Source organism: Poecilia mexicana, unplaced genomic scaffold, assembly GCF_051168715.1.
Source record: "Poecilia mexicana isolate PSO_F unplaced genomic scaffold, ASM5116871v1 scaffold_23, whole genome shotgun sequence".
NCBI lineage: Eukaryota > Metazoa > Chordata > Actinopteri > Cyprinodontiformes > Poeciliidae > Poecilia > Poecilia mexicana.
The window spans coordinates 12468333-12483080 of record NW_028263392.1 but is presented as its reverse complement, the minus strand read 5'-3'; the positions used below and the strand labels follow the sequence as shown (position 1 = coordinate 12483080).

The window sequence follows — 14748 nt, the reverse complement described above, 5'->3', positions numbered from 1 at the left end:
GAAAAGCCAGGCAGAGGTGACTTTACACCCCGGCAAATGATGCAGCAGTTTTTATGCTCAACTCAGTGATGTACTTTAAACAAAAAAAAGACTGCAATCTTTTAAATATCGTAAAGCAGCAACCAAACTTTTGTTAAAAGATACATTTATGTGTTGTAGATTTAGTACTGTGGGCTAGCCTGTTGCAATAAGCAGTTAATCATTTAAAGCTGCAGTTTGTAACTTTTACAAAAATACGTTGTTTTTTTTTTCATATTTGTTAAAATTGTTACAGTGTCATGACAGGATGGTATAGAGGCGGGTCTTAACGCTGCAAATCAACATCGTGTACACTGCTCGATGTGCTAATGGTAATTTATTATACTTACAGGCATAATTGTAGGAATTTTGAACATTTTATGTATTTAATTTTAAATAAATGCACTTTTATATCCATACAGAGACACTGGAAAAACACAAAAAAATGAATTGATAGAAAAAATAAAATAAGATACAAAAATAACATGATTAAATTTAATCTCTTGCTTCTGATTTTATATGTAATTTGCAGACACTTTTTTATTGTCTGAAGTTAAATAAGACTAAACTTCTCTTGTTTTTTGTCTGTTAGAATCACAAAAATTATTTCTGTTTGCCAGAAGCATAACAAAAAATTTTGAAGGACACCCAAAACATTCGACCCAAGTCATAAACCTGAAACGCAACTAACTATACCAAACACTAAGAACATTTATATAAAAAAGTAAAAAACATATTTTTATTTTTCAGGCAGTTAGAAAAGATAAGAGAACTACATTATATTTGTTCTCTCACTTTGCAAACATCTGGTTTGACCACATGTCTCCCTGGATGCAAAAGGAACATTTGAATAATGCGTGTTAAAGATTGACTGATCTTTTTTAAGCTCAGTAATTACATGGTTTTCCCCAGAGAGCTGAAAGAAGCCAGTGGTCTGTTAAACAAGCTCTGATCAAACAGTTTTGCAAGCTTAACACCAGAGCCATGTTACCCTGAAGAGTGCAAGCAAAGCACAATTCAAGAAAGTGTGAACATGGATTCCTCAGAGCAGTCTTTAGATAGCCACCTGGTTGAATTTGTTTAAAAAATTTAACAAAAGAAAAATACATATTGTGCTCTTCTCCATATTGAAAAGTTATCTTGAGTTTCATTTTTAACTTTTGTTCATTATTCTGTCGTCTTTAGATTTAAAGCAGTTGAACAGGTTAGGATAGGTCTATCTAGCGATATAAAACATATTCTTTAAATCTTTTGCACAAAATCATTCATAGTTAATGAGAATTTTAGGTCAGTTCTAACTATTTTGAAGTGTTTCAGGGCGTCTTGTCACTTTAAATCCTAATAAGCGGCTGCTGGCCACACCCCCCCAACTCCAGCCAGTTTTTACATGAAAATGGCTGCAAACAGATGAGCAATTACACAACCGTACATCTTTGAAAAGCACAAGTAGAGCCTCCTGCACAACCAACAACAATGCAGGAAGTGGTTTCTGAATTGTCACTTGTGTTTTCCAGTAGCCATTGTAAAGCACATACAGCGATAAAACCAGCTGACAAAATGTGCTGGAGCTCGTCTTGGGTTGCTAGGTAACAGGCTGGGCTTCATTGGGGTTGCTAGGTAACACTGCGTTCCCTGCTGATTCGTGACGTTACATTCGGAAGGTTTTAGGAACAGCTCATTTTCCAGACTCCAAAAAAATATTTATTTATTGGCAAAAAATGCAATAAATTGTGTTCTATGGTCTTTAGATTGCTTTAAATCTAAATGGCTGTTTGTTTGTTTTTAAGAACTTGGTATGTTTTTAGAAACAGATTAAATTAAGCCTGTCATAATAAGCAATTATTCAATTAGTAGCATGATAAATGAACTCCGTAATTTTCCTTCTGATGATTTAATTGTTTTTTCTGATGGTCAGTTTTGTTTAGAGAGATTTCATAATTCATTTTATTTATGGTTTCAGTTATAAGTGGTTTTTATTCCTGCTTTACTTATTATTTTAGTGTTTTTATTTTAAATGTCCTCCAGTTAAGTGTTCTGTACGAAATTACAGTTTATTAGTTTTTGACAGGATGAACTTGCATTTTTATTCAATTATCAATATAAATTGGTCTCAAAACAATAATATTATCATTTATCTCAGTAACTACTGGGACAATTTATTGTCCAGCATATTTTTTACTTTCATGCTGGCCCAATGGAAGTATAAAAACATTCAAAATGTGAATTTAAACCTTTAAAACATCCATCTGAGGATCTCCAGGGAATGTTTAATGCTGCGACCCAAACCACAACAAGCTACTCAATCAAGATAAAAAGCTTGGCATTTGTAACTGAGACCACAAAGGAAAAGCAATGCTTATGCTGAAAACCCAGACAGATTGGTTTATGGCTGTAGGAAGAGGTGGAGATCAGAGGAGGTGTCAGCTGCTGAGTCGACTGCCGATTCCTCCGGCTCCTCTTCCCCCTCTCCCAGGAACCCAACACCAATCCGGGCCACCAGGGCCGAGTGGGGGAATGCCAGGAATCCTCTCAGCACATTTGCTTAGCGCTTTGCTCATTCTCACCCCTGTGAGATGAAAATCGGGCCGACGAGTCCACCTTTCTCGAGCAGTATGGCGGCCGAGAGGCAGCAATGAGCGGAAGATCAAGGCGAATTGGCTGTCGGGTGGAGGAGAGCGTCAGGCATGGCAGCCTGCTGAGAGTGAGTCATCTTGGACTGGGCCGCTCTCTTTCTGCCAGCACAACAAAGATCAGATCGTTTATTTTTGTCGTAGCCCCCCGCTGGATGAAATCTAAACCCATAAGTAGTTGATCAAAGGTTCTGGTGTGGTGCCTGTCCTGGAGAGCAACTCATAACAAATGACATTTGGGAAAGATCCAGAAGAATCCAAAGCGATATCTATTGGACCGTGGCCAGTTTTCCTTTATAATCACAGTGATTAACAGTCCGAAACACTTGGAAGCTACAGTAGGTTTTAATTAAACCCTTTAAGGAGCAAACAGATGCACTTTTCTCTGCTTTGACATCCAGCCAGGTGTCAGCCTAAATAAAGAACTTGTTTCAGTTTTATTGGTTGGCCTCATGGAACCCAGTTCAACCCGGATGTCCCTCCATGCTGATCTAACATGTTCCCACCTTGAAGGCAGAACAAAAGAAGAAGTTTAATCAAAAGCATGGCAAAGACGGCTGCAGCTGCCAAAGCTGGATAAAATATAGAAGTAACAGGGTATTACAAATGAGCTTGGAGAGAATAAATAGTTTCTTATTTGAGGAAAGAGGGTAGCAACGTAAAATACTCAGTAGTGACAATAGCAAGAAAAAGACGCGAGCGACTGCAGTTCGTAAAATGTCACAAAAATTATAATATTGTTGAAAATGCAATTTATTTAAAAAGTGAAACTCATATATTATCCAGATTAATCACAGACAGAGTGTTTATGCTAATTTGGAAGAGTATACCTCACATCTAGATAATTACACAGTTTTAATGCAGAGCAGTTAGATGTTGGCACAGTATTTCCATTCAGTTCTTGGTCTGGATTGTTTCAGACTTTGAATTGCCTTGTTGCTGAAAATGTGCTATATAAATTACCTTACCTTACCTTACTGCAGGTATTGCTGCATCAGCGAATCAACCTGTGCCACTGCTGAGGTGTTGGGGAAACCTACATTGTTTCAATGTTACATCTGCATTGTTGTTTATTGAACCAATTATTAATACGTTTTCAGGTTGTGATGAGTTGATTTAGATATTGCGGTTGTCTAATTCAAATGTTTCCATGATTTGAGACAAAATAGAAAAAGCAGGAGAAATTGGTGAAAGGGTAAATACTTTTCACAGCACTGTGAAGAGGTTTCACTTTTTGAATTGAATTACTGAATTAAATACATTTTTTGTTCACATTTTAATTTCGTTTTGATCAACTGTTTATTTTATTGCCCTCCAGGGAAATACAGGTCTGGAAAAAACTAATAGATCACTTAAACTGATCAGTTTCTCTGATTTTACTTCTTTTTATAGGTATATTTTTGAGTAAAATGAACATTGTTCTTTTATTCTATGGACTACTGACAACATGTCTCTGAAATTACAAGCATAAGTTTAGTATTTGCAGAAAATGAGGAATGGTCACAATAACGAAAAAGATGCAGAGCTTTCAGACCTCAAACAATGCAAAGAAAACAAGTTTATGTTCATTTAGAAACAACAATACTAATGTTTTAACTCAAAATTTGATGGAAAAACCAGGAGTTTTTCTACGGGGTTCAGTAAAGTCGGCTCTTCATGTTTTTTTCTAGAGCTGCATCTAAAACTTTTAATCTGAACAAAACATCTTCCCATAAACTAAGGAACATAGAAAAGTTGAGTTTTTGTAAATCCGAATGAACGGCTGCCACATAATGATACCGCCCTCTGGCGTCAGACAGGGGTCATGACACCCTGACTACTGGATAATAACTCACTGCATTGCAGCACTTGAAAGTTGGCAAAAGCTTGAAGTTAGATCAATAACTCTTCATTGACTAAAGTAACCTTTCCCAAAAGTATTAAAAGCTGAATTATTCTGAACTTTTAACTCTGAATACAACAGATAATGATGAATAAATACTGCCTTCACAAAATGCAGCATTTCAACCTAAAAAATGTTTAAGAAAGCTTTGCAGTAATCTGCACTGCAGGTAATAATTAGCATTAAGCAGAATCGTCCTCCGCTGTGTGTTGGATTGTTATCTAATGGCTAATCAATATTCAACATATAGCGACAAGATTCCAGGTTTCTTCAGCAGGATGAGTCACTAACATCAAACACATACCAAATATTTTTGGCCTAGTTTCCAGTTCAAATCTCTCTGTACACTTCAGACAAAGCAAAACTAACTTAGATGTAACTTTTCAGCAATATATAGAAGTTTTTTTAAGCAAATAATTCCTTAAAGCTGCAGTATGTGATTTTTATTTTTACAAAATGTTTTTTTTTACATATTTGTTATAATTATCACCATTACAGTATAATAGAGACAGATAAAATATGAAAAGGTCAACCTCCTCCACCTCACTGCAAAAACAACAAATCAGCGCCAGGAGGAGGGGCCAACGCTGTCAATCAGTCTCATGAAAAGGCGGAGAAACGTCACAGGAAAATGTTAATCTGCAGTAATAGCAGCCATGCTAACTAGCCTTAGCATTCACAACAGGCTGTGCTGATGGGAAGAAGTTGTATCAAGGAAGGCGTGCACACTGGCTTGATTGACAGCACTAAGATCCGCCTCCTGGCTCTGATTGGTTGTTTCTAGTTGGCTTTGGAATTTTTTCCCATGTTTTCTGTCTCTATATAGTGACAGTTTCAGCAAATATGTGAAAAATTATTTCTTATAACAGTTGCATGCTGTAGCTTTAATACTGATGAAAAAGTTCTAGTTCATTTGGCTTATTTCACATTTTCCCATGTTGTAAGCAAAATACTCTGCGAGGGAAACTAATACTTTTTCATCAATATTAAGGAATTCTTTACTTTTCAAAAAGCCTCTATATCTTGCTGAAAAGTTACAGGTAAGTTAGTTTTATCTTATTTCAAGTGAAATAAGATAATTACAGTAAGGCCTGTCGCCATAAACGATAAATCAATTAATCGAACAATTAAACCTATCGACCTCATTTTAATTATCGGCTTTATCGTCTCTTCCTGCCTTTTTTTCTTTCTGTTGATGACACTGAATCAAGAAAGGCTCAGTTCCGGTGTTCCACTGACGCTCCCTTCCTCATTTCTTTAGTGTAATGTCCAGCGCACACAACACGAGTTGTCGGCCGATTGTCGGCCCATTTTCAAAACCTGAGAGACACATTAGCCGACAGAAATCCTAGGTATAACGGTTCGATCGGGTTCGTCGTGTCGTCTGGTGTCCAGCCACATGGGCGCAAAATAAGGGCTACAAGTCCAGTTAATTCATTTTAAAACCAGGTTAATCAGTGCTTTACTAGAATCTACCTGTGATGCATGTGGCTAGAGTCAGCGTAAAGTCCTGACTGAATGAAAATCATTATAACCTATTTATGTCACGTTAACGAAGAACAGCCGAAAACCTACCGGGTTTATCAACTGCGGTAGCAATTTGGCTCCAACTCCTCTCCTTGTAATTTCTATATTCTTTGCACGAAATGTTAAATAAATATTAATGTTGTTTCCACATATCATCTCCGATGTCCGCTGGACTTCGGGTTGCGCTGTTTCAGCTGTTTGGGATTCCCCTCCGTAATTTCCCCTCAGAAAGCAGGAGGAGAATCCGCGCTTTCTGATTGGCTACCTGTCACATTCAGCGTTAATGCTTCGGGGAAGGGGAAACCCCTGATTTAGATCGGAGCAGCCACGACCTTCTACGTCACACTACAGGATGATCGGTTCACCAGCGATAATCTTAGATCAGCCAACGATCTAAGATTGTGATAAGGAGAAAATAGGGGCAAAAAATTGTGTAGTGTGAACTATTGCATTAGGTAGTCGGATGTTCCCATCTTCTCCATTTAAATCTAGTGATTACTGAAGGCCAATATAGTACAGACTTCATAATCTGCACTCTTTTGGTTGAATGCAATATTTGTTTCCACTTTGGCTTTATGTTTAGATTTTATTCAAGTACGTTTTTTGTTAATGGAGACTGAGAATCAATTTTATTTTTGTTTTTGGTTGTTTTGTTAATTTAGTTTATCAGTTCCAGTGTTATGTGTTCTTTTGGAAATGAAGTGTATCTATCTATGGCAGGAAATTGCATGCATTATTAGTCATTTCCATTAAATCAGCGTCAAAAGGTCTTGAAACAATATTATCGTTTATCGCAATATTTTTTTAGACAATTAATCGCTTAGCAAAATTTGTTATCGTGACAGGCCTAAGTAAGACCAAAAGTACTTCAGAGGACTCTGTCAGAGATTTTTGCAGCCGGACACTTTGTTGCTGTTGTTGATCTTTCAACAAACGAGTCACCGGTGACATCACAGCATCCCAGGCATGATGGGTGATCAGGTTCTGCTGAGCTTCAGCCGCTGACCTTCCTGTTGAAAGGTTGTCCTAACGAAGCTGCAGTGCAGAGCATCAAACAATGCTATTTAAATGGAGTCACAGTGCAAAGTTGGCAGCGATGAATTACTGCCGCCGCTTTGAAGCTCTTTATAGCTTCACCGTGTTGTCAACACGTAGAATCATCCAGAACAGTGACGTCTGGGAGCATGTATCGCTCTGATCGGGTTTTAGGGAAGACGCTGAGAGCATCAGCAGATGACTTTAAACTACTTGTGTTATGTAGCATTGAGCTAAGTGATCAAAGCATGGCTAAAGCTTTAGAAATGGATCAGAAGGTCAAGGATTAATGCTAAAGCAGGGTGTCCAAAGCACGGCCCGGGGGCCATTTGTGGCCCTCTGAATGCTGGAATTAATTAAATCTCATCTGCAATAATCCAAGAAGAACAACAAAAATGTAGTAAGCAAAAACAGTAAGCACTTTAGGGGAAAAAAGGAGTTACCCACGTCCATTTATGTTAGGCTAAAACATATTCTAACCCCCAAAAATTAGGTAACTTATATTCCTGTCATATTAACTGAGTTTATTTCAATAAAATAGTTTTGGAAACTAAATATTTACAATTTAGTTTATCATGCTTATGATAAACTTATCATATGCAACATGTTACTTTCTTAACCCTAATAATACAATAAATCATGTTAGTGGTGTGAATCTTTTCATAAATCACAGTTTTATTTTTTGTGCCCTTTTCACAAATTAATTAATTTGCAAACTTTAAGAAAATATGTTTTTCATCCTTCAGCTTTATAACTTACTATGTTTTTTTTGTTTTTTTTTACAAATACTGGAAAATCTTTAAACCACCCAGAATTTATTTTGTTGTCTTGATCAGCAGCTCTACTGTCTTTCTGATTTTCCGTTTTAAATTTAGTTAGGTCAGAGTGTTTTAACAAACAAAAACACCTTTGTACTAGTCCAATACTTGTTTATATACAAGTTAGCAATGTACCTAATATTTCCCGTAATCCTGATTAAAAGCCCTAATTTTATTAAAATAAATGCGCAAAATGACGGTTTCTTCCTTGAAATTACCTTTGTGGCTGCTCAGTTTGCAGCTGGAAAAATAACCTTGGTGAAGTTTCAGTGACAGCGAGTTTGGACTCCGGAAGCCGCTGATTGACACATCTGTCTGCCCACTCTGGTTCACTGGCTGCGGTTGGCCTGGAGGCATCTGGCTTTAGGCCATTTCTAGATTACAAAAACAACAACGCCGCACCGGATATCCGAAGCGCTACGAGCTCATTAAGGCATCCTTAGGTTGAGGCTGGTAAATAACTCCCAGCCCCAACCGGAGAGTTTTCTCTGCAAGGCAGTAACTAAAAATATACCCAGCTTGAGATTTAATAACATACTTTATGAATCGGAGCAGCTAAAAAAGATCATCTACGTTTGCTCTTTAGCTAAAAGAAAATGTGCATTTTTTGAATAAAAGACACGAAAATGTGAATATGTTTTGCAGCATCTATGCTACAGAATACATTTTATTCCCTCCAGGAATGTAAATAACACTGAAGCCTCCGCCTGCGGAACAACCAAACATGGACACCAGCTGTGCTCCTAGAGAGCCTCAGTCCAACTACCACTCTGAGGCGATAAACACAACATAATGATGGCATTCACATCAGTGGGGGAGAAGGAAAACAGGATCCTGACCACTTCCAACTAACACACTCAAATTAAGATCACTGATGACCTCAGAGGCCAAGTAGGCTAGGAAACCAAGCTGCTTCTCTTTAGGAGATAAAACAATTACTGGAGGGGAAATATAAAAATGAAACCTTTGTTCTGTCGTTTAATACAACTAAAATGTACTCTTTTGTCTCTGTGGAGTTGATGAAACCTAGTTTCTCATAAAAGGAGGGCTGGAGTTAGACAGATAAAGGTTCCAAGGCTAGAGCCAGTTTTGGTCCCCCATCCAAATAGCTAATTAAAGTACATTAATAGACAATCTGCCAAATGTAATGTAGGAAAATGGTTTGCTATTTAGAGACAAATGTCACGTAAAACTCAGATCTTATGAAGTTTAACAGTTGTAATTGAAGCTGGTATATTTAAATCAACTATTAAGGTCTAATATTGAGGCATCCTCATTGCAGCTGTTGGGATATTGTCATAAACATAATGTAAACATCTTTACATGCGATCAGAAGTGTTGTACAGCAGTGTTTGCATGACTTGGAGAGATATTTCAGTCCCAGCTGTAGGCAGCGCTGGAGGAGTTTAGGAATGTGTGACCACAAGACCTTTTGGCCCCAGCCTGCTTGTCTTCCTTCCCTGTCTGGGTCCGAAGACATTGATCCAGGCGTCCCCGAGCGTCTGCTTCAGGTCCACTGTGTGACAAACCACAGCCGACAGCCACCCACTCACAAAGGGGAAAATGACAACCTTCGGTAGAGCAGCTGCTCTCTTGGAATGGCTGTAAAAGTGGACAGATTTCATTTTTACCCCACTTCAGAGCGAGAAGGGATTGTTTCCGGCCCAAGTGTGGGCGAGTGGGCAGCTGAGGACGTGTCAAGCTCATGTCAATCAGCCGGTAGAGTCAATGGGCGCATCGGACCCACACCGCCATCTGCTGGAGACACTGCGTCAAGACGCTGCGACGATCCGCACCCTGACCCCTGACCAGAGTTTATGTGTGTGCCGCCGAGTTAGGACAGTTGGAGATAGAAAAAAAGATAAGATTCTGCCGAAACACTCAACAATTTTGAGATTATTCTAGTAAAGCTCCAGAAGTCAAAAGGTTGCAAGAAAAAAAACAAAAAACTTTTGCGATTAGACTGAATTTTTTTAAATGAAAATTTTGGAAAAAAAAATTTCTGAGCTTGTAAAGTCGAAAATTTTCAAATTTTCTCCACCGTTTTCAAATGTCCAAGATTTTTCTTGAAGATTTCTGAGATTAATATTAAAATATGTGTTTCCCCCCTCATGTTATATGAAATTAGCATTACTTGAACTCTTTTTGTTCTCACAGTTCTTTAACAAGAATGCTAGCTAAGAAAGCTTGTCTGGCCTCTTTTTGTCTGTCTTGTTTGTCCAGGATGGACCCCACCTGTCCAACCTCCAGGGACCCTGCATCCACAGGTAGAGACGGACTCTTCAGTATTATTAAAATTGATGTCTAATATGTCCAAATTTGGTAGAAAATGGACAGGCTTATAATAAAATATACTTAATTTTGTTAGATAACTGTATTTAAACTGTTTAAAGACAAGTGACTACATTTTAAGTAATTTATGTTATTTTTAAACTTTGGTTCCCCACACACTTCCACGTGTGAGCTTGTGCAAACTTATGTTTGGCAGCATGGTACTGGAAGTGTGGGATGAGTCATTCCTAGGCTTTATTTCTAGGCCAGTGTCTCAACACATCCTCATTTAATTTATTCTAAGTAGTAGGAAACAGCAAGAAGACACTGTTGTATATTGTTTTCATTGAGATCTAAAATTATGATTTTAGTGTTAAGTTAATTTGAATAGATGTATTTATTTCATGATTTTAGCTGCGGAAAAAAAAATCAGTGGGTAGATTTATCAAGACATTTAGATGGTAAGAAAGCGTTAGTCACAAAATGTTTATAACATTGTGCAGTCTTTCATGTTAGAAAAACTGGCAGTCCATCTGTATTAAACAACACATTTTGAATAAAAAATTGGATAAGAGAACATTAACAATTGTTTGAAAACAATATATTGTCTTCTGATTAAAGCCATTTTACTCATCAGAAGTCATATTATAACAAGAAGTATCCTGAAGTAAATTAAAAATATGTCCTAGCCTGATACAATAAATATTTTTTAATACCAAAATACAATTAAAATGTGTTACTTATTTATACTTTTACGTAGGGTCATCTAAGAAAATACAAAAATTCAGCTGTATGACGGTCTGTGTTGGTCCAATATTCAGCGGTTATGCAAAGCTGTTGGCACAAATTTACCTTTCCAATATGGCGGGATCGCTGACGTTCAAAAAGACTGTTAACGCCAGCACGTACGTCAAACGCAGCAAAGAAGCATATTCGTCACTTAATTACTATTACTAATAAAAATATAGTTTTATTTCTTTCTTAATATTATTTTGTGTATTTATACAGTTTTGTTTATTTAGAAGAAAAACTAACCGAAAAAAGTAAAATCGTTGAAGGTAGAAACGAATCAGCTCGGGTGTTTCGTCATTTTGGTCAACAAAACGTCACTTCCGGTGTTATCCGGCGGGCTGGATGAAAGCAGGAAGGACGCTCTACGACTTTACTTAACTAAAACTGAAATTGTTTTTAATTAGAAAGTAAGAGTAAAGTTTTAAGTAGCCTTAGGCTAGCTTCTTCGGACACATTTAGCATTAGCGTATTGTCACAGCAGTTGTTCGTGTTTATAAACCAGCCGTTAATGTTCCAAGAATAAAAACTAAATTTTGCTTCACATTTACTCTGGACATGGACCGACCATCCAGGTGAGAATACGCTTCTATCACTGTAAATTTATCTTTTATATGCTAATCATTTTAACCGCTGTTGATGATTACGCGTTTGGTGTTAACACAGGAAGACGAAGGTTGTGAACTACTGTGAAAACAAAGATTTTGATGATGGTGAGTTAAGTAATGAGCTTTCTATGCTGGTTTGCTTGCTTTAGTAAATATTTTTTCGACAATATCCCATTAAACATTTGTCTTATTTAAATAACTGTTTATTAGTGTATTAGTTTGTCTCTGAAAATCTTAAAAATATGCAACCATATAAGGTTTTCAATGGGACCTGAGGAAGAAAATATTATGATTTTTTTTACTAGTGCTTTACATCGGTGGTAGAAAATGTGTTAGTATATGTTGTTTCTGGAAAAACAAAAAAACAACTCTTTATTATAAGCTTCCTTTTCTTAAAGATGTCTGTGTTTCCTGCTCTTATTCTGGGACAGATGAGGATTTCGCCTGTTCGAAAGCACCGCCCAGCAAAAAGGCCAGAGAGGAAACGAAACACGAACAGAAGAAACCTCCAGTCAGGTCGTCCAGCCAAGAGTCAAACCCAACAGCAGCTCAGAGCGACAAGAGCAGGTGGGCTATGCAGATCAGGGCAAGAACATCAGTTTTACAGTCTGCCTCTGTGTGTTATCTTCAGATTTATTGGAGCCAGCTAATCCATCGCTACAAAACCTCACAAAAATTTCAACAATAACCTGTTTGCTCCTGTTGTAAGCTGTGATGTGTGTAGTTACATGTTGTGAACATGAATTCATTACTTGTTTCCAGAAAACCGCTGGATGAAAAGTTGTATGAAAGAGATCTAGAAGCAGCCATCACGCTTTCGTTACTCAATAACTCAGACGGATTAAACGATTCTCCCACCAGTAAGGATTAGCTGTTGCATGTAACATGTAGATTTTACGTTTTATAAACTTCTAATTCTGTCTTGTTCCTGTTATTTTCCCAGCGGATGTTAAAGTTCAAAGCCCCGTCGATGAAAACACAGATCCAGCTTCTTTGCTTCTGTCCAACTGCAGCGTGAACGGAGCAGTTTTAGGTAAATCTCTCTTTTTTATTCTCTCGCTCCGTCTCTTTTTTTTTAAACAACATTTCCTTCAGGCCTTGATGAAATCACATCAGAGAAAGCATCACCAGCTGCCAGACAAAAGAAGACCTCGACTAAAGCAGCTGAGGTGCAGAGAAAGAATGATGAAGATGAAGACTACAAACCTAAACTGACTCCAGGTTATCTGGCGCTCCACCTGTATTCGTATCAACCTGCTTTTGTTGTCGACTTGGCGCGATAACCGCCCTGCCTTTTCAGATTCAGAGAGCGATGAAGACTTCAGTGAGCCCGAGGAGAGCGAGGATGAGGAGTTTACAGTGAAGAAGTCCAGCAAGGCTAAAAGGAAGGAGAAAGTGACCAAGAAAGACAAACCCAGGCCAAGTCCCGCTCCCAGAAAAGAAAAGAAACAATCAAAGTCTTCACTTTCTAAACCACAGGCTGCAGGTAAGTTGGCTTCAGTTCAGCAAGATTCCTGTTAATTTCAGTATTTTCCAGACCTGGAAGGACCAGGAGAATTAAATTAGAATTTCCTTTTGCTGTTCGTCGTGTTTTCCAGGTTAACATATGGAAATTCTGTCCACTATAAAAAATATCTACATCAATTCATGTTAAACTTTTCTATTTTGTACTACAAATTTAAATTGCCTGTGAGCTTTGGAAGGTTGGATGTAGGGCTGGGTGATGTGGACTTTGAATTTAATAGTGATATGTGGTATTATTACAATTATTAAGTTTTTGATTAAAAAAACAGTTTATTACTTTTCTTTTTTTTTGGTAGCTGTATGGCTGTGACTGCTTGGTATTCAGCACCATAAATACAAATATTGTTCTTGAAAAACATTCCTATTTGAAAAACACTCAACAAAAAAGGGGATTTATATCATCAAACTGCACACAGTGACTGCATTTAATCATATTTCCATATTATTTATATTTATTGATGCCCACATGTAACAAACGGTGGAGAAAATTACAAAAAATAACATTAATGTGAGTTTTTTTTAGTTACATCACTAATTGAAATTTATCGAGACGATAATAGAAATTCTTATAAAAAATTCTTCACAGTAAATCATGAACAGAATAAATTCCAACCATGTTTGTGAGTGTAAAGAAAAATGTGCATAAGTCTTTGCTTTAGAGTTACTCCATGTCTTTATGTTCCAGTAGTTTCCAAAAGTCCCCCAGCAGCCAAACTGGTTCCCAGTTATCCAGCTTCATTCAGTGTGAAGCCTGTGAGCTCTGTGAGTCCAGCAGGGGGCAGAATACCCAAGTGGAACCCGCCAGGTACAACCCCACCGCATTTTCTGCTGCCTTTTTCTGTTTCCAGACAGTAAACGTAATAAAGATGCGTTTGCTCTCCAGCTCAGGTCGGTAAAAGTCCGACCTCATCCCAGACGCCGGCTGTGAAGTCTCCCAGCGCCGGGCTGAGACTGGGACTGTCCCGCATGGTCCGGGTCAAACCGCTCCACCCGAGCGTCGCCACTCACTGACAGATAATCTGTCAATGTTTTTAATCCTGTTTGACTTCAGTCTCAGTTGTGATGCTTTTCAGTTTGAATTAGTTCAGAATGAATCTTTTTTTTTTGTTTACATTTCCTTATATCCTCTTTTTTCATCTGTTGTGTTGAAAACATTTTACTCATCTTTATAGTGCCTGTATATTCTGTACATAAACAAAAAAATAAAGTTTAAAAGCATTTATCTTTTCACGCTGGATTGTTTTTGTAGATGCATATCATAAACACTTTAAAAACATTTTTATATGTTTCAAGTGAGGAAGAGGATTCAAATTCAAAAATACCCAAAGGAAAATTAAATGTAACTTATATTAATTCAAAATTCCTCAAATAGTTATTAGATAAATGTGTTTTAAGATCTTTTATTTTAAATTTTCTTATTTTTTATTATGAAATGTAGATATGCCAGTTTGGTAAACAATAAGTAGTTTGTAAATAAATGTGTAAATATGGAGTAAAGAATTTATATATGCTGTTGATGTCAGCATCTGATGGTAAAATAATCTATTGTAGAGAAAACTATCTTTATTTTAGTCATCACTCATATATTTACTCAGAAATTTCTTCTTATTTTAATCTTTGTTCTGATTTTTCCTTTATATTCAATC

General features: G+C 37.2%; 1 protein-coding gene across 2 annotated transcripts; it reads left to right on the top strand.

The window, feature by feature from the left end:
* The first annotated feature begins 11286 nt into the window (after positions 1-11286).
* Positions 11287-14322, top strand: rad51ap1 (RAD51 associated protein 1). 2 transcript variants are annotated; one of them, XM_014976625.2, is made up of 9 exons: positions 11287-11545; positions 11637-11683; positions 12010-12145; positions 12341-12438; positions 12522-12611; positions 12674-12799; positions 12879-13064; positions 13791-13907; positions 13986-14322. In XM_014976625.2, exons 1-9 carry the CDS (start codon positions 11529-11531, stop codon positions 14111-14113), a joined length of 945 nt encoding a protein of 314 aa, XP_014832111.2. In that variant the 5' UTR covers positions 11287-11528; the 3' UTR covers positions 14114-14322. The 2 variants fall into 2 exon arrangements, with proteins under 2 accessions (XP_014832111.2, XP_014832110.2); XM_014976624.2 differs by having other exon boundaries at positions 13788-13907.
* The last annotated feature ends 426 nt before the right edge of the window (positions 14323-14748 follow it).

Excerpts from the sequence above, each read along its gene's own strand:
- rad51ap1 (XM_014976624.2), top strand. Across the intron at positions 12,439-12,521 it reads ATTAAACGATTCTCCCACCA|CGGATGTTAAAGTTCAAAGC; the intron begins GTAAGGATTAGC and ends TTATTTTCCCAG. Across the intron at positions 13,065-13,787 it reads TTCTAAACCACAGGCTGCAG|TAGTTTCCAAAAGTCCCCCA; the intron begins GTAAGTTGGCTT and ends TTTATGTTCCAG.